The sequence below is a fragment of the Myotis yumanensis genome, unplaced genomic scaffold, assembly GCF_028538775.1.
Source record: "Myotis yumanensis isolate MYYU_CA2020_CCGP unplaced genomic scaffold, mMyoYum1.0.hap1 SCAF_3, whole genome shotgun sequence".
Lineage (NCBI taxonomy): Eukaryota > Metazoa > Chordata > Mammalia > Chiroptera > Vespertilionidae > Myotis > Myotis yumanensis.
In genome coordinates this window covers 150,771,942-150,799,915 of record NW_027223754.1, presented here as the reverse complement: position 1 = coordinate 150,799,915, position 27,974 = coordinate 150,771,942, and the positions used below count along the sequence as shown (strand labels likewise).

Here is a 27,974-nt window from a genome sequence, read left to right as displayed (position 1 = left end):
CCAGTCATATGTAAGAGTGCCTGGTTCCCCATATTCTTGCCAACATAGTGTTTATTCTTAACTTTTAATCTTTGCCAGTCTGCTAGGTGGAAATGGTTTCTCAGGGTAGTTTAAATTTCTTTTTCTATTATGAGTGAATCTTTTTACATATTAAAAGATATATTTTCTTTTCTATGAAAATATCTTATAATATCCTTTGCCCCTGTTTTTTATTAGGCCTTTGGGTATTTTTCTTAATGGTTTGTAAGAGCATTTTAAATATTAGAGAAAATTAGCCCTGTTTTTATGTTATGAGATACAAGCTTTTTTTTTTTTTTTTACCAGATTGTCATTTGTCTTTGCTTATTCTATCTAGTTTTGGCCATGTGGAAATGGTTTTCATGTAGTTGAATTTAACATTTTTCAACTATATTTTCTTCATGGACTCTGGGTTTTATATCATAGTTTAAAAGTTCTTCCCTACTGAGAGGTTATAAAAAATATTGCCATTTTTTTTCCAAGTACTTTTATGATTTCATTTTTTACATTTGTAGATCTGGTTCATTTAGAGTTATCCTGGTAAGGTATTTGTATGTTTATTTAGGGAGACATAATAACTCTATGATGTTGAATATTCCTCATGTACTATCATTATTATTTATATTGCTAATAGTTATTTATCAAGAACTTTACATGTATTGATTCTTTAATACTATGAGATAATTATAGGATTACCTATGTGGTAATCAACTTGCCTATGAGGTAAGTACAGCTATTATCCCCATTGTACATACAGATGAAGAAACTGAGGTAGATTCTATATTTTTTTTACAAGTTTCAACTTATTTCCTAAATCATCTTCAATCTCCCTCTTCTCCGAGATTTACTTGTGAGTAAGACAGGTGCAGCTTTCTCCTTTTAGAGCATAGTATCTGAGATGTTTGGAGTGGGATTAGATGAGAAGTACATAATAGGCAATTTCAGAAATTAAGTGATAAGATGAGGAAATACAGGCACTGAAGAAACTGGAAATAGAAACTTGAGGGGGGGCGCTGCAGAGTAGGCTTCTTGGAAAAAATAACATCTAAGCTGAGACCTGAGGATAAGTTTTTGTTCTGTTTTTTAGTTTAATATTAAGGAAACTGCTTAATCCTTGTGCCTTAAATAGAATTGTAAACTCCTTAGAATGTGGCTTCTGGTTCTTTTTTCCCCCTTCTTCCTCAAGGGAAGGGAAAGAAGTTAATAATTTCCGAGGTTCTGGGACTTGGCTAAATGTTTAACCTTTAATTTAATTTTCATAAGAATCTCAGGGTTAGCTGGCTTAAACAACAGAGATTTATTTTCTCACAGTTCTGGAGGCTGGGATCAAGGTCAAGGTAGATTTGATTACTGTGAGGACTCTCTGGCTTGCAAATGACTGCCTTCTTGTTTTGTGCTCACGTGGTATAGAAAGGAAGTAAACTCTCTGTTGCTTCTTCTTATAAGGGCACTAATCCCATTATGAGGACCCCACCCTTATGACCTCATCTAACCCTCATTATCTCCTAAAGGCCTCATCTTGAAATATTATCACTTTGGAGGATAGGGTTTCAAGATATGGATTTGGGGGGAACACAATTCAGCTTATAGAGATTAAATAACTTGCCCAAGTTTATACAGCTGGTAAAAAGAAAGCCAGAGATTCAAACCCAGGTTTGTCTGTGTTCAAGTCTGTCTGTTTTACCACATCGTAGTAACTTGCATCATGTTTTATCTGTAGTAGGCACTCAGAATATTTGTTGACTTGCTGACCTTTAGACCTATATAATCTAAAATCCCACTGAAAGGATTTTAGTGAAAGAATGGGCGAGGTGGGTCCATATAATTAAAACCAGCAGTCATTCCTATGGCATTTCCATGGTCCATACCTTGATAAAAAGTAACCAGGTTTTTGCTTGATCAGTAATAACTAAAAATAAGTAAATGGTCATTTCTGCTCTGTAAGCAAGAGAGCAGAGCCATGGCTGTGTCTATATAAGGTCTTCTACCTACTGCTTTCCAAAAGATTGATATTTCCGTAGAGGCCCAGTGCACAGATTCGTGCACCAGTGGGGTCCCTCAGCCTGGCCTGCACCCTCTCGCAATCTGGGACCCCTTAGGGGATGTTGGACTGCCGGTTTTGGCCCGATGCCCACAGGCCAGCTCAGGGATATAGCAGTGGGATATAGCAGTGCGAGAAGTGGCAGGCAGCCGGAAAGGAGCCCAAGTGGGGGCCAGGCACTGCTCCAGCTCATCCCGGCCACGCTGCACCTGCTGCTGCCGCCACTCAGTAGCTCTGCTGGAGGCGGGAGAGGCTCACGCTACTGCAGCTGTGCTCGCCGGCTGTGAGCCTGGCTTCTGACTGAGCAGCACTCCCACTGTGGGAGCGCACTGACCACCAGGGGGCAGCTCCTGTATTTCGTGTCTGCCCCCTGGTGGTCAGTGTATGTCATAGCAACCAGTCAACCAGTCATTTGGTCATTCAGTCGCTTAGGCTTTTATAGATATACTAGAGGCCCAGTGCACAAAAATTTGTGCACTCGGGGGGGAGAGGGGGTCCCTCAGCCCGTCCTGTGCCCTCTCGCAGTCTGGGACCCCTCGGGAGATAATGACCTGCTGGCTTAGGCCTGCTCCTGGGTGGCAGAGGGCAGGCCCAATCCCTAGGTGCAGCCCCTGGTCGGGCTCAGAGTAGGGCCGATTGGGGAGTTGGGGCGCCGCCCCCTGTCATGCACAGAGCAGGGCAGATGGGGAGGTTGCGATGCCACCCCTAGTCACGCTCAGGGTAGGGCTGATTGGGGGGTTGGGGCACCGCCCTCTGTCACACTCAAGGCAGGGTCGATAGGGAAGTTGCGGCGCCACCCCCTGCCACGCACAGAGCAGGGCCGATCAGGGGGTTGGGCGCTGCCCCCTGTCATGCACAGAGCAGGGCCGATCAGGGGGTTGGGGCGCTGCCCCCTGTCACACACAGAGCAGGGACCATCAGGGGGGTTGGGGCTCCGTACTCTGTCACACACAGAGCAGGGCCCATCAGGGGTTTGGGGAGCTCCCCCTTGTCATGCACAGAGCAGGGTCAATCAGGTTTTGGGAGCTCCCCCCTGTCATGCACAGAGCAGGGCCAATCAGGGGGTTGGGGAGCTATCCCCTGTCACACACAGAGCAGGGCCAATCAGGGGGTTGGGGCACTGCCCCGTGTCACACACAGAGCAGGGACCATCGGGGGTTGGGGCTCCGTACTCTGTCACACACAGAGCAGGGCCCATCAGGGGGGTTGGGGCTCCGTACTCTGTCACACACAGAGCAGGGCCCATCAGGGGTTTGGGGAGCTCCCCCCTGTCATGCACAGAGCAGGGCTGATCAGGGGGTTGAGGAGCTCCCCCCTGTCACACACAGAGTAGGGCCAATAGGGGAGCTGGGGCACCGCCCCCTGTCACATACAGAGCAGGGCCCGTGGGGGGGGGGGGGTAGTTGAGGCGCCACACCCTGTCACACTCAGGGCAGGGCCGATGGGGAGGTATGGCTCTACCCCGTCTCACATAGAGCAGGGCCCGTGGGGGGGGGGGGGGGGGGGTTGGGGTGCCGCCCCCTGTCACACACAGAGCCGCAGGGCAATCAGGGGGTTGGGGCGCTGCCCTCTGTCACACACAGAGCCGCAGGGCAATCAGGGGGTTGGGGCGCCGCCCTCTATCACCCACAGAGCAGGGCTGATCAGGGGGTTGTGGCCCCGCCCCCTGTCACACACAGAGCAGGGCCGATCAGGGGGTTGGGGCGCTGCCCCCTGTCACACACAGAGCCGCAGGGCAATCAGGGGGTTTGGGCGCTGCCCCCTGTCACGCTGATCCCGGTGCCGGGAGGCCTCGCGGCTCTGCTGATCCCGCCCGGCAGGGTCACAGATCCGGGTCCCAGACCGCAGACAGCCTTGCCTGCTGCCGCCTGCCTTCTGTATGCAAATTAGCCGCCATCTTGTTGCTTCAGGGTGGGGTCCCCACTGGGGTGCCTGGCCAGCCTGGGTGAGGGGATGATGGCTGTTTGCAGCTGGTCACACACCCTTCAGGGTGGGGGTCCCCACTGGGGTGCCTGGCCAGTCTGGGTGAGGGGCTGAGGGCCGTTTTCAGGCTGGTGGGCGACTGAAGCTCCAAACCTCTCCTTTTTTTCTTTTCTTTTTATTCTGGCATTTATTTACCTTCTATGGCTGTCACTGGAGCTGAGAGCCAGCTTTCTCTCTGAGGCTCCGCTGAAAGCAGGTTTCTGGCCTTTGTTTTCTGTATTCGAAACAATGTTGCGACTCCTGACAGGAGCTTTCTGGAGTTTTGTTTAACTTCTATAAGTGTTACTATGTTTCCAACTGAAGCTCAGAGGCCAGGGGAACGTTGCAGTCTGCAGTCACGGGAGCAAGCCTCCTGTTAGCTTCCAGCTGCCTGGCTGCCGGCCGCCATCTTGGCTGACAGTTAATTTGCATAAGGATACGCTGATTAGCCAATGGGAAGGGTAGCGGTCGTACTCCAATTACCATGTTTCTCTTTTATTAGTGTAGATAGATATAGATTAAATTATTTTAAACTGCAGGAGAATCAACCAACTAGTGACATAGATCAGCTATTTAAGCAACCAAATACACCAATTCACTTCCTTTTCAGTCCATTGCTTTTCATTTTATAGATATGATCTGAATCATAATAGGTGCAGGAATCTTTGTGTCACAGTTTTTCACATATCTCTATATATAAAAAGCTAAGTGACCAACCGTCTGTCCATCTGACTGTCCGACCAATGAACCAGCCAGTACATATGACACCCACTGGCAATTTAAAAATAAACGTTGACTCACGCATGCATGATACATATAAAGCTCTCGCTAGTGCCAATTGCACACATGTTTTAATTTTATGATACTATATTATATATACTATTTTGTCATGTAATTTTTTGCACTAATGTAATTACTGCACGGATCTTTCTTCTAATTAATTTCCTTTCAGTGTGCACAAATCCGTGCACTGAGCCACTAGTTTAACAATAAAAGTCTGTGTGTTTGTATATGAGTATATGTTTGTATACACACATACACACACATACACCTTTTTTGAGGAAAGAGGAATAGAAGGACTCAGAAGGGAGATATAGATGGATAGATAGATAGATAGATAGATAGAAAGATGAACAGATAGATAATCTCCCTATAGATAGATATCTCTATATACAGGGTATCCCCAAAAATGTATGCACACTTTTGTCTGATAGCTCAATTGATGTTTCTTTATTTTCAAATTTAACCCATTGGAATTAATAATTATTCAAAGTGTGTGTACATTTTTTTGGATACCGTATAGATATGTGTGTGTGTTATAGCAAAGTTTTGCTATTGAAGAAACAAATAATAGGTCTTTATAAATAGAACCATTTTTTTAAATAGCTTTATTTATTTTAATATCCTAAGCATGCCTACAACACAGTAGATGTTCAATAAATAATGGATTAATTGAACTGAATTCACAGTATGTGGGAAGTTCACATGTTTTATATTTCATAGTTATTACCTGGGTTTCATTGGTTTTCACAGTGATGACACACACATTCAAGAAATAGAGCTTGAAGGAAAGGAGCCTGAAAAATGAATCTTACACTGACATAGAATTCTATGATTTAAAAATCAGTGATAGGAGAACCGAGATGGCAGCATAAGTAAACACTGGAGTTTGCTGCCTCGAACAACCACTTCAAAAATACAACTAAAAGACAGAAAGGACATCATCCAGAACCACAGGAAGGCGGGCTGAGTGGAAATTCTACAACTAGAGGGAAAGAGAAAAGCATACCGAGACTCAGAAGAGGCGCAGTGCGGAAGTAAAATACTAAGGTACAGAGGCGCACACAGAGCGGGCTGGCGGCTGAGGGCACGGTTGTCGTTTTCAATCAGGAGGGAGTCTCAGGTTCTGAGCTCCAGTTCCGGGCAAGTCTCTAGGGACCCAGACTCATACGGGAGAAACGGGACTGTCTGGCATCGGTCAGAATCCGAGGGCAACAGGACACTGAGAAGCAGAGCCTCTGAGGACAAGACTGAGAGCAGCCATAACTGCTAGCCCTGCCCTGTTAATCCCGTGGGACCTGCCCTGCCCAAGCCCTGCAGGGAGGCTTTTGCTGGATAGCCTCAGGCAAAGGCTAGATTAGCACCTCCCTAGAGATCCAGGAGCCAGGAAGCCCAGAGGTCAGTGTGGGACCATCCAGTTTGCAGCTCCGTGGAAACATAAAGGACACACTCAGGGGGCAGACTCAGTGAGCACCAAAGCCCCATTGAAGCAAGTCTTGCCCCGGAGGGGTGTCTCCAGCACAGAAGTTCTCCCACTGCAGACACAGCAGATTCTCACAGCCAATTGGCCTGGAGGTCAATTCCTCCCAGTGATAACTACAACAATCAAGGCTTAACTACAACAAGACTGTGCACAAAGCCCACAAGGGGGTGCACCAAGAGTGTCTACCTCAGGTAATTGGGACACTTAGCACAGAAAGGCACTCTATCGAAACAGCAAAGCATAAAAAATGCCGAGACAAAGAAACAGGACACAAATGACAGAAATGGAGGAAAGCAAACTGCTGGAGATAGAGTTCAAAACCACACTTTTAAGGTCTTTAAAGAACTGTCTAGAAGCCGCCGATAAATTTAGTAAGGCCCTCGAAAAGACTGGTGAGACCACCAATAAATGTAATGAGATCTTCAAGAAATCTAGTGAGACCCTCGTTGTGATAAAGAACCAACTAGAAATTAAGCATACACTGACTGAAACAAAGAATATTATACAGACTCCCAACAGCAGACCAGAGGATCGCAAGAATCAAGTCAAAGATTTGAAATATGAAGAAGCAAAAAACACCCAACCGGAAAAGCAAAATGAAAAAAGAATCCAAAAATATGAAGATAGTGTAAGGAGCCTCTGGGACAGCTTCAAGTGTACCAACATCCGAATTATAGGGGTGCCAGAAGAAGAGAGAGAGCAAGATGTTGAAAACCTATTTGAAGAAATAATGACAGAAAACTTCCCCTACTTGTTGAAAGAAATAGACCTCTAAGTCCAGGAAGCGCATAGAACCCCAAACAAAAGGAATCCAAAGAGGACCACACCAAGACACATAATAATTAAAATGCCAAGAGCAAAAGACAAAGAGAGAATCCTAAAAGCAGCAAGAGAAAGAAAATCAGTTACCTACAAGGGAGTACCCATACGGATGTCAGCTGATTTATCAACAGAAACTTTGCAGGCCAGAAGGGAGTGGCAAGAAATATTCAAAGTGATGAATACCAAGAACCTGCAACCAAGACTACTTTACCCAGCAAAGCTATCATTCAGAAGTGAAGGTCAGATAAAGAGCTTCACAGATAAGGAAAAGCTAAAGGAGTTCATCACCACCAAACCAGTATTATATGAAATGCTGAAAGGTATCCTTTAAGAAGAGGAAAAAGAAGAAAAAGGTAAAGATACAAATTATGAACAACAAATACACATCTATCAACAAGTGAATCTAAAAATCAAGTGAATAAATAATCTGATGAACAGTATGAACTGGTGATTGTAATAGAATCAGGGACATAGAAAGGGAATGGACTGACTATTCTTGGGGCGGGGTGGAAAAGGGTGTGGGGGGTGCAGGAAGAGATTGGACAATAATCGTGCACCTATGGATGAGGACAGTGGGTGCGGAGTGAGGGCGGAGGGTGGGGTGGGAACTGGGTGGAGGGGAGTTGTAGTGGGAAAAAAGAGGAACCAATGTAATAATCTGAACAATAAAGATTTAATTAAAATAAATAAATAAAAATCAGTGATATGTATTTCATTATCAAACTTTACTAGTCACATGGGTTTCAGATAACAATACAAACTTTGTGAAGACATTGGCTACATCTTTTACCTGTGTGACTGATGCCTAGTGCAGTACCTGCAGCATCATAGCTCTCAATAAATGGATGAATGAAAACAAGTCTTTGGTACTCTTCTCTTTTGGTGACTTAACTTACACATGTCTACCTAAAGCAATGAAATGGATAATTTCAGTTGCATTATCTTTACTTATTTAATAAATAAGTTATAATGAGTTTTATGCTGATAAAAATAAATTAATATTCAGTATTGTTGTCTATTTGTTGTATAGTTTCCAACACTCCAAATCTTAAGAACTCTCCACTTTCTTAAATTTTGTCTTATATTTGGATATTTTATTTGTATTTGCATGGTCACAATCAATCAAAGAGTGACTAGTATTTGTTAGAACACTTGACCAATTTGGAAAGCAAACCTGTGTCGTGTGTCCAATGAAATTACTTCTTTCTTGGTCAAATTTATATTCTGCTTTACACCTATTCCCCACCCCGTGGCCAGAGTGTTGTTGAATAAGCAATTTGATGGATTTAAATCAAATCTTGTGTTTTAAGATTTCATCATCCAAACATCCTGGAGTTGGCTGCATATTTTACAGAGAGTGAGAAGTTCTGCCTGGTTTATCCATTCATGAGAAACGGATCACTTTTTGACAGATTACAGTGCGTAGTAAGTCATTTCCATTACTCTTCTTGCTACTCCAATTCCCTGTCGCCCCAGGGAGCTGCTGAAACCTTTGATGAGAGCTGGGAGCCCAGTGTGCACGTTCACATGAGGGGACAACCTACACTGGGTTTCCCAAGGAGGCAGAGGACTTCTCCATGAATTAATTTCTTGCTCTTAGAAGACGGCATAAACACCTGAGTTACTACGTGCTGTGCAACATGGTGGCCAAAAGATTTGCTAGGTCCTTACTCCTTATTGATTCTACATCTCAAATGAGTTTACATCAATTACTCTTACTTCTCAGATCATTTTTTATTTATATAACATTACCAAGGTACCATTCAATACACGTAAACATAAAAATGGTACAGACTCCTTAAAGTGAAGGAGGTTGAACCAACGTCATGATTTCTCATAAGGTGTTTTTTGAAATATGCTTAAAAATTGATTCCAATAAGATAGGTTTCAGTTAAGATGAGAATAAAATCAGATTATTTTCAATTATCCACACTATTATGCCACAGATAATTTTAAAATCTTATTTAATGAAGTAAACATAATTACCTTGTTACCCATAATTTGATTAAACTAATATTAACATTAATAGGTATCTCACTAGCTACAAAGGCCTAGAACAGCTATTGGAAGTAGAGGAAAGCCTTTCTTGAATTAAAAATCCATTACTGTAAGCCCAGCTTCTGTTCAGGCAATTTTCTATGTAATGAATACATGTCTGGCTTTCACTCCGAAAGTGCAACTAAAGCAACTACTCTTGTCTTTTTAGGGGAACACCGCCCCACTCTCTTGGCACATTCGGATCAGTGTATTAATCGGAACAGCCAAAGCCATTCAGTACCTGCACAACACGGTCCCGTGCTCGGTCATCTGTGGCAGTATTTCAAGGTAAGTTCTCCCAGAGCTTTAGGTTCCACCTGCAAGCCCCTTTCACCCGGTGAGTCAGACTTCACACTATTTTCTGCCTATAGTTTCCCTGGCATGTACATGTACGTTAAAAATGCTCATCTAAGTATTTAAAACCTTACCTTTTTATTAATGAAAGCATATCTACCAAATTTAAAACACTACATTTATGTTGCCAAAGGGAGAGTTTATATTATCTTGGGGAATTATTAGTGAATAATGTAGGATAGACAGTTTTGTGTATTTTATTAATTATACCTGATAGCAAACTGTGAACTGAACCTGTATTAATCTCACTTACAAAACAAAACAAAACAAAAAACCCCAGGTTAAAGGAAAGGTTAAGTGACTGACTTATAGGGGGATTCCTAGCAAGGTAACAGTAAAATTCTTTGGCAATTAAAAGTCTTTGTCGAGTCTCCAGTGTCTTGCTCTTTCTACTGAGCCTGCTGCCTCGTAGCCGTATATATTCATCTGTGACAAGCCGAGCAGCAGCTCCCGTGTTCATTTTTGAGACATGAGAAATTTAGAAGCAACGTCTAAATGAGTTTCAACCGGTGTGCCGTGAGAAGTTTTAGAATATGCGATACCTGAAATGCCTGACTATTTAGTCAGGGGCACCGACCTCGTTTTCTCTAGATTGTCAAATAAAAAATTAACAACAGCTAAAACAATAATAGCTGTCCAGTGTGAGTGAATCAAAATTATACCTATTATTTTTGTCACATCAGCAAAAAATATAAGACCCTTTTAGTAATTTAGTAGCAGAATTTTAGTAATAAGTTTATGAGTGCCACGAGATGAAAAAGATGGAGAATCGCTGGGCTAGAGCACAGACTGTGGGCCCTGGTTTCTGCTTTCCCATTCATGTTTAGTGTCTTCAGGCAGCTTCCCAGGGAACAGGCTCAGAGGCAGAAATTTGCCTGCGGGAGATTGTTAGGGGTGTGCTCTCAGGAACAACAAATGTCAGGGAGGGGAGGAGGAAGGCAGAATTGGGCGGTTGGAAACGCTGAGCTGGAATATTGTCCTAGAGGCCTTGGCTGATTCTATGGGATAGCTGAAGTTGGGGTGACCCTTCAAAAATATCCTAAAGTGAGGCAAGGCGCTCAGGTTTTTGTACCCCTTCATCTGACTGGCCCTGAGAGGGGCTATAACTTGGCTGAGGCAGCTTCCTTCTTCCAGGGACAGATCCCAGGTTGGGTTTAGCTGTGAGCCATCAGCCACTCCTCCCGGATGGGAAATGGGAAGCGAGAGCCTCCCTGGGTCCTGAAGGAGAGACCTGAGCCACACCCCTGCAGCCACCACAGTTAGGCATGGAGATTGGACTGGATGCCGCTCTGCAAAATGTGACCAAATGATTCTTCTTTCTCATGTGCTTTCCTTACCACCCCTTTCCATCCTTTCCTCTTAGTTCAGCAGAAGCTGACTTTCTACTTACACTGCCATTCTGAGCAATTTGCTTAACTTGTCTAAGCCTTAGTTTCTTCCTCTGCAAAATGAGAATAAAAGAATAACAGCTTCGCCTGGGGTGACTAGGTGGATGGAGTATCGTCCTGTACACCAAAAGGTTTCGGGTTCAATTCCTTGTCAGGGCACATACTTAGGTTTTGGGTTTGACCCCCGGTTGGGGTGCATATGGGAGGCAGCCAATGGATGTTTATCTCTCTCATCAATGTTTCTCTCTCCCTCCCTTCCTCTCTCTCCAAAATCAATAAACATATTCTCAGGTGAGGACTGAAAAAAACAAACAACTCTTTAAAAAAAAAGAATAAAAGCTTCCATCTTAAGGTAATATGACAAAGTATATATGGTGCTTGGCAAAGAGTATACTCATCAAATGGTAGTTCCTGTTACAATTGATCAATAAGAGGTGGAAATAGAAGTGGAGGAGGCTAAGATCTGATGGCTAATCATTCCTTTTACTTCTCTTTTACTTACTGTCTTAACTCATTCGGAATGCTATAACCAAAATACTATGAAGTGGGTGACTTATAAACAACACACACCTATTTCTCACAGTTCTGAAGGCTGGGAAGTCCAAAGCAGGCCTGCTCTTTGTCTGTGAGGGCCCACTTTCTGTTCATAGGCAACCATCTTTCCCCTGTGTCTTCACGTGGCTGAAGGGACAAGGGGTCTTTCTGGGGCCTCTTTATAAGGCACTAATCCCTTTCATGTGGGCTCTATCCTCATACTAATCACCTCGAAAGACCTACCTCCTAATACAGTGATGGCGAACCTTTTGAGCTCAGCGTGTCAGCATTTTGAAAAACCCTAATTTAACTCTGGTGCCGTGTCACATATAGAAATTTTTTGATATTTGCAACCATAGTAAAACAAAGACTTATATTTTTGATATTTATTTATATATTTAAATTCCATTTAACAAAGAAAAATCAACCAAAAAAATGAGTTCGCGTGTCACCTCTGACACCCGTGTCATAGGTTTGCCATCACTGTCCTAATACCATCATCTGGGGTTTAGGGTTTCAACATATAAATTTGGGGAGACACAACCATTCATTGTGGTTGGAGTTGGATTCAGTCCATAGTACTTTACCTCCATCATCAATTCATTGTGTTTGAAAAGTGGATCCACAAACTAAGCTCTATTTTTTTAAAAAGTCACTTCTGTGTTAACTTTTTGAACATTTAAAAAAATTACATTCATTTTAATTCACAAATATTCATGGAACATCTGTGTGCAGAGCATTGTATTAGACCATGATGATCATAGTCTTGTCCTTGAAGGTTCAGCCTGGTGATCAGAGAGATAACACAATCACAGAAAGTATACAGGGCACCACTAACTATGCCCAATGCATGGCTGGTCTGAGAATGCTCTTCTTCTAATTAGATAGTTCTAACCCAAGTCTTTGAGGAGATAGGTCATGGCAGTGGATTAGTTGAAAGAAGAGAAGAGACTATTCCTGGTGGAGGTGATAATATGTTCAAGGGAACAGAGTAAAGAATTGCCAACCATATAATGAAAGCAAGACAAATGGATTGATTGGAGAGGAAAGGATGAGGTTGGAATAAGGAGAGATAAGACTGGAGAGGGGTAAGGAATGTGGTTGGGGTTGGATAGAGCCTTGAGGTCTAACTGGTCTGAGGACCTAGATTTGATAAGCAGGGCTCTCTCAAGGGACTCCGAGGCTTCTCTGGGGTGTAAGGGGCAAGAGAACGGTTCTGGAATCAGCAGTAGATACCACAATTTTAAAGGAGGCCACTTATTCTAGGCCACTTATTCTCAGTACCTGTTTGGATGTGCTGAATATAAAATCATGCAAGGAACCTACTAGATGAGTGCCTGATGAGTAATGGAGATGCAGAGTATGGAACGATATCTGATCAGAGATAGGGAGAATTTCATGGGACAGGCAGGGTTTAAACTGGAAACGCAACTAGCAACGTATTTTATTGTTTTAGTTGGTGAAGGGGCTGCCAATGATTGCTGCCTTTTGGGTTTTTCAAAGGGCTCAAAGCCTCAACATAACCATCTGTAGACTATGCCCACCCAGGCGTGTGTCAGGGTGTGGAGTTGTGATATATGGGCACTTACTGAGAACTGTGGTTTCACAATTGTTCATCAGTGTATTCCTCTCTGCTCCAGAGCAAATCAGCCTCTTTCACAGACATTGATCTCTTGACTTTCTGCTAAGCCTGCCAGCAAAGATGTTAATTAGCAGTAGATTTCCCCCCTCCTTTGGTGATGCACACACCTGTTCTCTAGAAACTGGAATGAGACCAACTCATTTCATTCAAGTCACTGAGCATCTGTCAGGTGGTAGTGACTTTCAGTCCCCAACAGCCTCGGCCAAACGTGCACTGGCTGACCTAGATCACCCTCCCGAGTTTCTTTTAAATGAATCCTTCACTTTGCTCTAAGTGTGGGCCTCCTTGGTTCTTGGTTCCTCTGTGTACAGCCTAGTGCGCTTAGGAATTCTTACTTTTCTGCCTTTGTCTATTAATTTTTTAATTCTTTGTAAGGAAAGGCAGCTTCTAGGAGATCTGTCATTTTGTTACACAGGACATTTCAGAACGTGTTAAACAGTGATGAGAAAGTCAGAGTTCTGTTTGTGTTGGAGAAATGGGAGATACTGTATTGTTACCTTTATTTTCATTTCTGCATCTGGAGCTCAGATGATGGATCACAGAAGAGTTTATTGTACATCTTTGACATTATCAAATAATGTTTTTAATAGTATGAAATAACCTGGAAGAATGTGCATAAAGTGAGATTAAGTGAAAAAAGCCAAATTGAAGTAGCATTGAGTACATGATTATAACTTTGTAGTACTACAAATTTATGAATTAAAGAATAGGTTAAAGTAAAACATAGAAAGTAAAACATACCAAATAAAAAGTAAAAGATACCAAAATATAAATAAGGCTTTATTTAGACAGAGAGATGTAGCTTTTAATTTAATGGCTTAGTTATTACTTCTATGCTATGTTTTTAAATAAAATTTATAATAATTATAACATTTATATAATTGTATAATAAAAATAAAAGTTATTAGGAAAAATAACTTGGCATCAGATCTTTCTATTTCAAACCGAGGAAGCAGAAGAAACTCCAAGAAGGAGTCTAGTTACGAAGTGATGTCTGAAAGTTCTGTTTTATTCATTCCCTGAAATTACTTCCGGCTACAAAAGAAGCTTGGTAATCTTACGCATTTGTGGTTTTTAAAATAGTTTAAGAAATGAAGATTGTAAGGTCATTATTCTGCAGCCTGGAGCCCAAAGTGTGAGCAGCACCTTCGTCTAAGCAACGAAAAGGTGCCTGCACCGGCACTGCAGATGACAGGGCAGGAGCACAGGCAATCCGCTCAAGCCCAGGGCCTCCCACTCCCAGGCCACGGGTTTCTTCTCACTTGTATGATCTGAGCCAACAGGGATGGTCTCACGTTGGAGCTCTTCTTGCTTTCGAATTCTGTGACACTGCCCCTGCCTGTTTTTGTGCTGTGCTCTATACCCAAATCTAGGGATTGTACCAGGAGAAGGATATGAACCTACATTTAAAAAATCCTGGTCATGCTTTATCCTGATCAACTTCAGAGTGGGGATGAGTTCAGCTACGTTAAGGAGGTACCTCCAGAGACCCGCTCGCCCTAGAGCAGGCGAGGCAAAGCCCTGAATTGCCTGTTCCCCAGAGTCTTCTCTCTCTCCTTTCCCCTTTTCAACAACCAGCCAGATGTCATTGCTGCCTCTGTTTCCTGTCACTGGTTACGTGTATGGCCTTTGGGTCAGGAAGATCTCGGTTCAAATGCCTGCTCTGCTACTTGCTGGCTGTGTGACTGTTGGTGAATTCCTTAAACTCCCAGAGGCTCAGTCCTCTTACCTGGAACTGAGCCGGCTACTACGCACTCCCCCCAGGTGGTGGGGATGGAGGGAGATCATCTATATAAAGCACCGCCCAGGGTCGGCAATAGGCTGTAATTTCTCTCACCTAGCGGAGGCTGCCCCTTCCACCTCCCAAGTGTCTCATCCAGCCAGCCCTGGGCCCCAGCACAGCAGTTGTCAGAGCACCATCGAGGTGCAGCTCTGGTGATTAGAGCTTCCTTTATAGTGAGCTAAAACCTGTCTTCCTGTGACCGCTCCGCCACTGTTTTGCACTGGAATTTTCTATATGCCCCTAAAGAAAAGAGGAGATAAAAGTTCATTTCAATTCTGCTTTGTAATCAACAGTTACTTAATCTCTTGAGTAGCTGAATAAAAAGATTTTTTTTCCAGTTAACTATAGTAAATTGAAAGAGCACTGAACACCAAAAAAAGGAGGGCTAAGCTTTAGTCCTGGCTCTGCCATTAAAAAGTTATTTTGCACCCCAGCCAGTTTGGCTCAGTGGATAGAGTGTCGGCCCTTGGACTGAAGGGTCTGGGGTTCAATTCCGGCCAAGGGCACGTAGTTCAGTTGCAGGCTCAATCCCTGACCCTGGTCTCTCTCACATTCATGTTTCTCTCACTCTGTCTCTCCCTCTCCCTTACCCTGTCTCTAAAAAAGAAAATCAGTGGCCCTAGCTGGTTTGGCTCAGTGGATAGAGCATTGGCCTGTGGACTGAAGGGTTCCAGGTTTGATTCCAATCAAGGGCACATGCCTGGGTTTCGGGCTCGATCCCCAGTAGGGGGCGTGCAGGAGGCAGCCGATCAATGATGTTTCAATCTCTCCCTCTCCCTTCTTCTCTGAAATCAATAAAAATATTTTTAAAAACCCAATGGAAAAATATCCTCAGGTGAGGATTAACAACAACAACAACAAAAAGCTATTTTGCACCAAAGAAGTCATTTCAACCATGTGGGCCTCATTTACCTGATCTGAAAAAGGGGCGATTATATTATATAGCAGTGATTATATAGCAGCGATGACAAGTCAGTATCATCTCACATTTCATCTTTGATGGATTGGCAATGATTTCCCACAGGCAGTATTGAAAGGGAATTGGGGGAGGGAGAGGGTGTGCATTCTGAACTCAATTTGTGATGTCTGCCAAGAATATGGGAGGACGTTTTGGCAACATTGGGGCCACATAGTTGCCATATGAAGAGAGGTTTAATCTACTTATGGTTTTAAATTCTCTTAATTAACAAACTGATTATATAAACACATGTTTGTTAACTATTTTCTATAGACTCAACATCATGCTTATGTAAACAACAGAATCTAGTCTCTTAGTAAGAGTCAAATGGCATATAGTGCAGCTGTGCAGTGGGGACTTGGAGAAAAGAAGACCGCTGGAATTCAGGGCAGTTGAGTGAAAACTTCATGGAGGAAGTGAATATTAGGCTGCAGAGAGGCCTGGATAAAAATTGGGGGGAGGGGAGGAGTACTTTGCAGGTGAAGGGAACAGTACAAAGAAAGAGCACTGAACACAGAAAAAGGAGGGGAATGGCAGAGGGGTAAAGGGTAAAGGGAATCAAATGTTTGGTGACAGATGGAAACCAAACTTTTGGTGGCGAGCGTGCTGTAGTGTATACAGATATCAAATGATAAAGCTGCATAGCTGAAACTTATATAATGTTCTTAACCAATGTTACCTCAATAAAAATTAAAAATTTAGCCCGACTGGTGTGGCTGAATGGTTGAGCATTGACCTATGAATCAGAAGGTCATGGTTTAATTCCCAGTCAGTCACATACCTGGGTTGTGGGCTGGATCCCCAGTGTGGGACCTGCAGGAGGCAGCCGATTAATGATTCTCTCTCATCATTGATGTTTCTATCTTTCTTCCCTCTCCCTTCCTCTCTGAAATCAATAAAAAAAAATTTTTTTTAATTAAAAATTTTTTAAAAGAAAGCAAGCCCTTAAACACCACTAAGTGCAGTCCTCCCTGCCTGCATTAGTAAGTGCTAATACCTCAGGGTAGCTAACAGGCTGCAGACAGATCAGGGAGTCAGTGAAAGCTCGAGGGCTTTAGACCTGACCTAAGAGCCCACTGCACAATGTATTAACCTCCCCAGCAACCCCGAGTTTGGGTATCATTGGTCTTATCTCAGTTTGACACAGGAGAAGGCTGAGACTTCCTGAAATTAGTAACCTGCTTCTGTCACACCTCTGTAGATGGGGGAGGGAGGCGGGGCTCACATGTGTGTGGGCCCAACAATCACGCTCCAACTGGGTGATTAGTCATTGTCTCTGGGGGCACGTCAGCTTCATTGGGCAGAGACAGGGAAATGGGCAGGAAAGGAGAGCGTGATTAACGTGTGCAGATTTGGAGATGCTGACGTCAGACACCTGGTGAAAACGGCAGCAGGCGGTGGCCTGAGCTGGAGACGGGACCTGGGTGTGCGTTCAGGACCCTCGCCTGCGCCTGTGAAGCAGTGAGAGCAAACAGGCTCCCCAGGAGACGCTGTGCCAAGGACACTCAAGGAGGAAGCCAAGCCCACATTTCAAAAGTGTTTTCGAGAAGCCTGGTGGTTTCGTTTGCCCAAAAATGTCTTCGTAATTTGAACTCTTCCGAGAGAATGTTATAAAAACAAAACTTTATTTCCAGATGGTGGAATTTGAGGAGGAAAAGGATTTAAAGTAAAGAATCTTAAAGAGTTGACGTCTCTGCTCTTGACAAATGACCTTCCCATTTTTATTTGGGGAACGGAGATGTTTTTGAATTACGGGAAAGCAGTGGTTGTTCTTGCTTTTTCCAACCTATCCCTTCCCGAGCTTAATTGTTTTCACATTTATGAACGATCTTAAATTCAAATGCATTTTATCTTCGGCGTTTTTCATCCCAGACATTCATCCCTGTTCATTTCCTGGCGAACATTTCTAATGTTTCCTGTGAGATTATGTTCTCGCATCATTTTGGCCAGATGCTGCATGCTGCAGCGGGGAGGGCTGTGTGCACCCCTCCCAGCCACCTGCAGGCTCCCGGGGAGACTGGGTCTTGCCCCATCTGGTGAGGGGTATCTTGGTGTGGCAACAGCAGTAACACAGCAAGATGTCCCATCGCTTCAGGCTGTCAACCAGAGGCCACGTGTGTCCTCTATCTCTGGGGCCTATTGGGTGGAGTCTGGACTTTCCCTGAGAGTTGCCAGGCACTCAGGGACTGGGCTACTGGGCACCAATAACGTCCCATAAAATCCTATAAAAATAAATGTATCTTTAAAAAACAATCTTGCACCTACATATCAAACATGGTATTTGCACTTACGTTCAAATCCTGCATTATAGTCTAGGTGTGTCATCTTGCTTTATATTTAAGGCCCACAGCCTTCTACTAAATCAGGAGACAAACTGGTGAGCAAAGAAAGCAATTCTTGTAGCCATTGAGGGATGCAGTTCCCCCCAAAAGAATTGTCTTAAAGACTTAGCAAGAGGGAGATGAAGTAATATTCCCGCAGTGAGGATGTATGTCACCACCTGTGTAGGCTTCTCCCCATCTCCTTCGTGACCCTATCATTGATCCTTCTGCGGAAGAATGATCTAGCGGCCTCTCTGTTACAGTAAGTGGTTTTGTGGGAAAGAATAGAAGAAACAGGTTGCAGAGACACTAAGTTACGTGTGTGGGCCATTGGATGTTTCTCACCTGTGTCTTTGGTAGCCACAATAGCTAGCAAGCTGCCCTTTTAGTGCACCATATTGTTACATGGTTTCAGTTATTTATGTTGTCTTTCAGTCTGTGTTTACCCCCATAGGATAAACGCATTCAGTTGACCTACATGGTAGCTGAAGGCACTTTATGTTGGAACATTCTATTTGAGGTAGAAGCAGGGGAAAGAATTAGGGCAGAATTGATTGTTGACAGGCCTTTTGCAATTCCCACTTTTCTGAAACAGAACATCCTTCTTCCTCGGCTACCATTAACCTTTATTTAGAACAGAGTAAATCACTGGGCTCAAAATTTATGTTATACACTAAGGTCTGCTGGTACACAACTTGTCTTTTCACCAAATATCATTATTCAAAGTGTAAACGCAGTGCCCTAGGACAATTTCGAATTCTTATTGATGGCCTCTCGCTGCCCCCAATCCTCCGTGGGTTTTACTGGGTAGCGTATTGTGGTTCCCTGGGGCCGCCTCTTACAGAACTGCTTCACCCGCTGCCGGAAGCTTCCCACCAGTTCTGCTGAGGGTCAAGTAAATAGACTAGATTATGGTTTTTGTTGTTGTTGTTGTTACTGCTATTTTTTTTTTCTCTTTTGTACCTAGGAAAGAATTATTCTTTGGGAGTCTGAGTGATCCACAGATTTAGCTTATTGCATTCTCATGGCTCTGGCATTCTAAGTTACGCTTTAACCCTTCTTCAGAGCTGGTGAGGGAAGAGGAGGGCTAGGAGTTTGACAAGGAAAATCTGGCGTTCAGAGCTCTGCTGCCTCCCCCTGGGCTGAGATGAAGAGGGGCGGCTGCAGAGGAGGGCCCGGCCCTGAGTGCGGCAGAGGCTGGAGGGGTAGAAGGCTGGTCCTGGTGATGAGAGGACCTGTCTGCCCACCTCACTCCTGGCACACCTGGCACACCTGGCACACTACTGCATTAACTACCCCGGCACTCAGAATTGATCAGGGCGTCCCAGGAAGCTTGGCCTGGATCTGAAAGAGTGCAGTGTACACCCGTGGAAGAAGTAATTATGAACTAAATGTCTATTCTTACCGAGAGATGGAGAGAAGGTAGGATCTGGCTCTAGTATATTCCTCACCTTCAGAAGCATGTCAGGATAGTTAATGCTGTTTTCCAAATGAGAAACCCAAGAATGGGTGAGGAGTGACATCGGTGTGTGAGAGAGACCCAGGCTGGTCTTAGAAGCTGCTGGGTTTGAAATATCAGGAGAGAAAAGACAAGGCAGGGAGAGAACTGAGGACTGTGCTTCTGAGATAAGCCTCCTCCCAGATACAAGTCCCTCCCTGACTTTCTCCTCATTAATGAAGGGACCGCACAACAGGTAGGGGCTCTAGGGCTTATGCAGAAGGTGGGTTCTTTGGGATTTGCGATTCTCCTGCCACCTCCAGAGGAGGGAGAGTGACATAAAGTTTAAGGCATGTCTGTCTGATCCCGGGGAGCCCCATCATTTTGTCTGTCAGTTGAGTCCTAGACAAGGTCTGGGTTAGAATCCTCAAGGCCTCCATTTCAAGTCCTTGAAACAGAGCCAAGACTGACTATTCGGAATCACAGCAGCGCCTGCAGTTCAGACGTGTGGAGCGGCCTGCTTGTCAGCCTGCTCGTCCAGGGACAGCAGGGACTCTGGAACTTTCGTGAGACCCAACACTTGTTCAGAATTAATCATTTCCTGTGTTTATCCTGCTGCTATTCACCACATTTAACAAGAGTGTGTGGCACTCCAAAGGTCCCACGTGGCATTGGGATGGGCAGGGATCTCATACTAGCTTTGGTTTCAGGGGACAAAAACAAGCCCTTAACAAGGTTGAACAGCAGATAACTTTCTCTTAGCCCAATAGCCATCTCTTTTCTCAATAGCCATCTGCTCTCCTGTGAGGAATCACTAGCCTCTATCTAAGCCAGCGTTTACTGAGCATGCCCAGCAGTAGCTGTGTCTGTGCCTGTGAGTTCTGTTGTTTTCCTCATCTCACTCATGAGGGATGATGCTGCTGAGGTTTCCGGGGTGAAGTGACCCGCCAGTGGCTACAGAGCCAGGTGGGCTGTGGGAAATGGGGCTCCCCCTCAGCTTAACTTTTCCCACCCCTCCTACAGCAGCCCTTCCAAGGTCAAACAAGCTCACGCTTACTTCCAGACAAGATGTTAAGTGACTATTAAGGTTTTTATGTGACGAACAGCTAAAATGGACTCCAAGACTTTGCCTCTGCCTCTTTAGACGGTTATATTTTAAGCAAGACTCAAAGACAAAGAAGCCATGGGTATGGGACTGTGGAGTAGGGCCACTGAAGATTCCTCAAAACCTTGCAGGTGAGTGGCTGTGGGCAGAGCAATCCACAGCAGAGCTCCGTGCACAGAACTGACAGGTATTGGCTGAGTAAGACCCAGGTCATGTTCTCATCACGTGCAAGAAGAGCACAAGGAAAGCCGCTTTGGTTCACATTAGTGTCTCTTATTGACAAACCATCAGCTTTATCCACCATCTCCACGTAGGTAGCTGTAAATTCGAAATGCCCACGGTTTTTAGGTCAGGATTTGGTTTTTGGTTCTATAGAACACTTGGATTTAGGACACATTCTCACATTAAGAAAAATGAGAATATGTCCTACAGTTCATGGAAAATATGGATGGCTCTATTTTGTCCATGTTTGTAATGAATAAGACATGAAGGTGAGCTCGTCGTGTTGTTTTTCACCAAAATGTCTTCATGATGTTTTTGTCTTGTTTGTCCTTGCTCCTCATTTTAGTGCCAACATACTTTTGGACGATCAGTTTCAACCCAAACTCATGGATTTCGCCATGGCACACTTCCGGCCTCACCTCGAGCCTCAGAGCGCCACCATAAGCATGAGCAGTGGCAGCAGTAACCATCTGTGGTACATGCCGGAAGAGTACATCAGGCAGGGCAAGTTGTCCACGAAAACAGATGTCTACAGCTTTGGCATCGTAAGTACCGACAATGCTCTCAGTTGAGTGGGACATTGGAAACCTGTATGATTTTATTAACCAGTGTCATGCAACAAATGATCTCCTGTTACTCATTGTCTTATACATTAATTTTGGGTAATCAATCAGCAATAAAATATAAATTCATTGATTGGAATGAACTATATTCATTGTTAAGGTTATAGCCACCACTGACATGTGGGTATAGTTAATGTGCGTAACTGACTTTCTGTGTGTCCTTGGTAGGTGATCATGGAAGCTCTGACCGGTTGTAAAGTGGTGTTGGATGACCCAAAGCACATTCAGCTGGTAAGACTTGTCCTCCCCTCTGCGCCGTGGTCATTTTTCTGATAGAGTTCTAAATGAGGTTGTCTTCTTCTCCTCCTAGAGGGATCTCCTGATGGAGTTGATGGAGAAGAGAGGTCTCGATTCGTGTGTCTCATTTCTAGATAAGAAAGTGTTTCCCTGCCCTCGGAATTTTTCTGCTAAGCTCTTCTCTTTGGCGGGCCAGTGTGCTGCAACACGGGCAAAATTAAGACCATCAATGGATGAAGTACGTATGCACACAGTTTTATTAAACACTGAATCCATGGAACCATTGAAAATCTAAATAGGACAAATGTGTATCTAAGTAAATTCTTTATTAATGAGACAAATCCAGCCCCCAAAATAGAATTCTAATCTAATAGATAGCTTTTCTAGGTCGAAATGTCGCATCATCAGGTACTCTAGTAGAGGTCATTCTTGGGTGGAACCAGGGCACCATGAACATTTTAAGGAAGAGACATAGTAATTTGGAGATGATATTTTATTCAACCTTCATAAGAGATCTGCCCATTAAAAATGCAGTGTGTATTCCCCTTATCGGTTTTTCATTTATCTGTCCATCTATTTAATTGTCCATTCATTTATTTGTTTACAATAAACAAATATTTACTTAGTGCCTACTTTGCAAGGGTCAGGTGTTGTGCTGGGTGCTGGAGATACTACAGTGATCAAGATACAGCTGCTGCCCTCAAGCCCACTATCCACAGGGAGAGTGACCTCAGGAAACATGGAATTTCAGGACAGAAAGATAAGGATCCTGGTAGATGGGAGCATGGAATTAGTACATTCTAGCTGATGGAAGTCAAGGAAGCTTCTTGATGGAGGAGCCAGTGGAGGTAGGCCCTGAAGAACAGGGTGGATTTAGGTAGCCATTAGGATGGACGGACATTCCAGGGAGAGAATATACACCTGCAAAGGCTCAGAGGGCTGGATTTCATGTCGCTAAGACCACAGGTAGTTCTGCTTCTGTGGGATGGTGGGGAAGGAAACGCTGCAGGGTTATAATAGAAGGTTCTAGGTGATAGAACAGGGGTGGGTAACCTTTTTTCTGCCAAGGGCCATTTGGATATTTACAGCATCATTTGCGGGCCATATAAAATTATCAACTTAAAAATTAGCCTGCTGCCCTCTAAAATCAATAAAAACATATTTTAAAAAATAATCAGAGATTCACCCCAGGTCCAAAAGTAGTGGTAACAAATCTAGGCCTAAGGTCAGGTCTCTTGATATTCAATTCAATGCAGTTTCTTTTATCCTTTGCTTCACGTCACTTAATTTATTCATTAAAACGAAGAGTTTAGCTAATCTTTAATGCCTTCTCATTCAAAATTCTGTAGTAGAACTGATTTCATGAAAACAAAAGCACAGTCCTTCAAAGGTAGATGGAAAAAGGGTAAAAGGAAACGTTAGTCAAGCTTAACTCTATGTTTGCTTGCTCCTTGGTTATTAGGTCCTAACTACTCTGGAAAGCACTCAAGCCAGCTTATATTTTGCTGAAGATCCTCCCACCTCACTCAAATCTTTCAGGTGTCCTTCTCCTCTGTTCTTGGATAACATGCCAAGTATTCCAGTGGAAGATGATGAAAGACAGAACAGACAGCCTCTGCTTCATGATCAACATTTGAGGAAAGACAGAATCGCTCAGAAAATCCCTTTTGAATGCAGCCAGTCTGAGGTTACTTATCTGGGCTTGGACGGGAAGACGGGGAGTAAGAGAAAGGAGGACGCTTGCAAACTGCCCAGTTCTCCTCCTGAAGAACGTTGGCCTCCAAAGCACGCGGCACCAGTCTGGGATTCAGAGGCCCCCGGTGTAGATGCAGACCCTTCTGCAGAACCTGCAGGCCACACTCACAGGAGCAGGCCAGTGGAGACCAGCTGTTCCAGTGAATTTGTCTGGAATGAAGGTGAGCAGAACAAAAAGGAATCCATTTTACCAGAAGATAAAGAAGATGACAAATACTACCCAGGTACTTGAGTACAGGTGGCATCTTGGGAAGACATTGCCTTCATAAGTAATGCCCTGAGGGTGATCCATGTGACCTTGGCAATGAGGATCAACAATCTGGACGATCTCATTCTTCACTCTCCAACTTGCAAAACGGGGCCTTCAAAGTGTGTTTTGTTGGGTAATTGCCTCAGATCAAATCTAGGCTGAATTAGAGCCATTCGTGATTCCTTAAGATCCTGGGCCCTGACTTCGGACAAACAAAGCAATCAAAACCTCCCCAACGAGACTGGATTCTTACGTCCTTCACGGCATTGATCTGAGTCCTCAGAGCCTCGTTCTGCTAAGTGTGTTCAGTTGGATTCCACTGTTGGGTGTAGCTTGCCTGTGAAGTCGTAGGAAATGTCTAGTTTGTACATATTAATGGTTGCCCTTTAAAGAATTGCCTTTCCGTGTACTTTGATTGACCCATGGCATTTCCCTGTTCATCCCTATCAAGCTTGCCTGTGCGAAGATGAGCCAGGCTCACCCTTGGCTATGATACGGTCTCTGCAGAGAGTAGATTTTTGCCCAAGATCTGTAGTCTGTATTTAAACTCTTAGGATAATTTGTCACATAGAATACAATTGTTGACTGTTATTATAAGTTCTTTTTTACAAACGTAGGTACCTATTATATCCTAAGTAGGATGTATGAAATTTGAATCAAGTAATTTCTGTTTCTGAGAAAATGGCTGGTCACAAGAGCCTAGGTCTGCTTTTTGATGCTGTACCTTCCAACTCGATGCCTTTGCTCCTGCTGTGTCCTGTATCCCTTCCCTTTTAAAATCTTACCAATCCTTCAGGGCCCAGCAGAACTGCCATCCTCCCGAGACTTCCCTAATCTCCAGCCAGAAGTACTCACTTTACCAGCATTTCCATAGTAATATGTTGTATTTATATTTTATACTCGTCACTTTCTGAATGATACCAAAGTTGCTTGTGCCATCTCTCTCTCTGACCAGGCTTGTAAGCTGCCTGTATTAGTTTTCTATTGTTGCTGTGACGAATCACCATAGACCGAGTGGGCTAAGACAATGTAGGTTAATTATTTTGCAGTTCTGGAGGTCAGAAGTCCATGGCATCCCTTCTGGAGGCTTTAGGTGCAGATTCGTTCCCTCACCTATTCAGGCTCCTGCCTTCCTTGGCTTCTGGCCTCTTCATCCTCAAAGCCAGTAGTGTAGCATCTTTGAATCTAGATCCCTCTTTCTCTCTGACTTCTTCTTTATCACCTATTTCTCATACTTTGGCCCTCCTGCCTCTCTCTTATAAGGATCCTTGTGATTGCGTTGGGTCCTCACAGATAATCCAGGAAAATCTCTGCATCTCCAGATCCTTAATTTAATCACATCTGCAATGTCTCTTTTCTTCTGTAAAGTAATATATCCGCAGCTTTCTTAGGACATGGACATCACTGGGGACCATTACTCTGTCACATTCCCTGCGTGTGCAGGGGCCGTCTCTTCAAGGCCTAGCATGTTATACTATACAGAGCAAGTGTTTTCTTATAAGTCAAGTTGAATTAAATTATCTCTGTGAACCCACATACTCAAAAATTCAGCTACAGTAAATGCTGTTGAGTAAATTAACAAAGTGGGAATAATGATTGTCTTTGTGATGATGAATGGAAATACTCAAGAAAACCATTTCCAGAGGATTTATAACTGCTCCCTCTTCAGGGCATGTATAATGAAAGGGTAGACCTCTAGCTTCAGAGGAATAGGCGCATGTAGCGTGTGTGTGTGTGTGTGTGTGTGTGTGTGTGTGTGTGTGTGTTTGGGTTAGTCATAGATTAGAGTCCAGATTCAAGAACAACTAATCAAAAACAAGAAGTTATCAGGAATTAGGGGCAGGTTAGCAGACCAAGGTCAGAAATGTGGAGCTATAGTTCTGGGGGAAAAAGGATTTCATGGCAGAAAGTGAGCTTCAAAACACAATAAACCTTAGTCTGATTGACAGGCCCAATGCAGGCCCCAGGTAAGCAGTTAGGAGAGGCCATGCTCCCGGGCACGGGCAGGTCTGCCGGCCGGCTGTCCAGTGCTGTCTTCCGCATCTGATCACGATGTCTGTGTTCACAGTGCTCCCAAATGGTCCCTCTGCTAGGACTAGTAGGGGAGCAGGCTTGGACTTGACTTCAGATGATTTCAATTCTTGTGACCTGAGCTGGCTGCCCACTCTTGATTATCCATGCTAATGAAAGGAAGCAGTAGAAGTCTTTGGCATTTGGATTTATAAGATGTAAACCATTCTGAGGCTGATTTACCTTGTTTTATTTGAAAATAAAAAACAGCAAATGTGTTGCTTATTTTATCAGTATTAACTTTATCCTTCCAGATTTGCAAATATTGGAGCAATTGACAAGAATATGGGCAAAAGGACATTCTTGTTCACTATTGGCTGGAGTGACAATTGGTACAACCTTTCTAAGAAGGCAATATGTCAATAAAGAATTATTTAACAAAAAAAGAAGGCAATATGTACTAAAGTTGGCAATATGTATCAAAAATTCAAAAGACACACTTTTACCCGGCAATTTGTTTAGGAATTTATTCTAAACATTCCCTAAGTGTGCAGGGACCATCTCTTTAAGGCCTAGCATGTTATCCTATACAGAGCAAGTGTTTTCTTATAAGTCAAGTTGAATTAAGTTATCAAGCGTGTAAATAAGATGGCAAAGATGTACTTTATCAGATTTATGTTATTAAATCATTGGAAAAAGCCTAAATGTCCTTCAATAAAAGATGGGTTACATAAAGTATAGCACACATATACAATTGACTTACATGCAACTGTCATTAAAGATTATTTAGATCAATGTTTATAACTCTGGAAATTTGTCACTGAAATATTATTGAATGAAAACTCAGACTCCAGAATAGCATGTTTTATAGGCCGCATTTATAACACTGGATATTTTAAAATAATATATATTTCATAGAGAGATCTTTGCCAAAAGGTTAATAATGTTTTTTTTCTGGCCTGTGGTATTTGGATGATCTTTACTTTCTTTAGACTTTTATGTATTTGAAATTTTTATAATGAGCATGGATCATTTTTATTTTCTTAAAACAATAAAGCTATTTTTATTTTGGAAAAAAATCCTCAACATTTCTATATTGGCCCCCCTCTTTGCTTACCTGTGCCCTTGGTAACAACTGGCAACTAGCAATGCTGCTTCTATTCCATTGCCCTTTGTTCTTTCTGTCCTCAAAGCTTAGTGACTGGAGCTCCCACATTGATTTGTCTGGATCCTCTGAGTAACAAGTTTTGGATTGAAAAAGCAATCCAAGAGGCAAAACTAGACAAATTGAAATACAAGAATGGACAATGGCCCTGGCTGGTGTGGCTCAGTTGGTTGCGCATTGTCCCGTGCATTGAAAGGTTGATGGTTTGATTCTGGTCAGGGCACACACTTGGGTTGTAGGCTCCACCTCCAGTAGGGGGCATACAGGAGGCAGCCGATAGCTGTTCTGCTCTCACATCGATGTTTCTCTCTCTCACCCTCTCTCTCTAAAAATCAATAAAAATATCTTTAAAAAAAAGAATGGACAATGGATTACAGTACACAACTGAGAATACTTTATAATTAAATGTTACTCAATTTTGGTAAAATCTTTAAAAATCACCTTTAGTATGTACACCTACAAATCATTATTTCAATGAGTAACCTATAAGTAAATTTAAAGATCTTTGGGGAGATAACATTTTCATCATAAAATATCCATTCCTCAGACTTGTGCCCCACTATCCCCTTTAGCCCACATAAAAACTATAACTTGCTGAATTTAGTAGACTCTGGGCTGTAGTTATCAGTTGAAAATTAAACTTGCAAGAGTGCAGAGAAATTGTGACTAAATACAGTGGTTTTCTCTAGCAGGTAGAGGTGGAGTCCATGTAACAGTGTTAATGGGATTCACACTAATGCATTAGTTAAAGGGAAGTAGCTACTATACTCCAGGCTAAAATACCAATTCTAATGAATCCTATCTGGAGAGACTGTTTGTGGACATAACTAGGTTACAGAGGGTGTCAATATGACAAGAACAACAGCAAAACCCCCATTTCCTTGGCCAATCTAGCTAAAAGACAAATTAGAGCTGGCTTCTTAAGAGCATAACACAGACACAAATTTTGTTCTTTTGATACCAAATTAAGGTACTGGTGCTGCTTTTGTGTTTTCTGGAAGGGAAATGCCAGCTGTGCCATCACTGTGAGGATTTTAACAAAAGAC

At 43.3% G+C, this 27,974-nt stretch overlaps 1 protein-coding gene across 2 annotated transcripts in view; it reads left to right on the top strand.

Moving 5' to 3' along the window:
* The window catches only part of IRAK3 (interleukin 1 receptor associated kinase 3), a 56,351-nt gene extending 29,052 nt beyond the window's left edge, over nt 1-27,299 (top strand). For both annotated transcript variants that reach the window (XM_070409790.1, XM_070409788.1), the window contains exons 7-12: nt 8,417-8,531; nt 9,313-9,431; nt 21,235-21,433; nt 21,680-21,742; nt 21,822-21,986; nt 23,211-27,299. In XM_070409790.1, the coding sequence (XP_070265891.1) occupies nt 8,417-8,531; nt 9,313-9,431; nt 21,235-21,433; nt 21,680-21,742; nt 21,822-21,986; nt 23,211-23,735 (1,186 nt within the window). In that variant the 3' untranslated portion in view covers nt 23,736-27,299. The remainder of the gene's footprint in view (nt 1-8,416; nt 8,532-9,312; nt 9,432-21,234; nt 21,434-21,679; nt 21,743-21,821; nt 21,987-23,210) is intronic.
* The last annotated feature ends 675 nt before the right edge of the window (nt 27,300-27,974 follow it).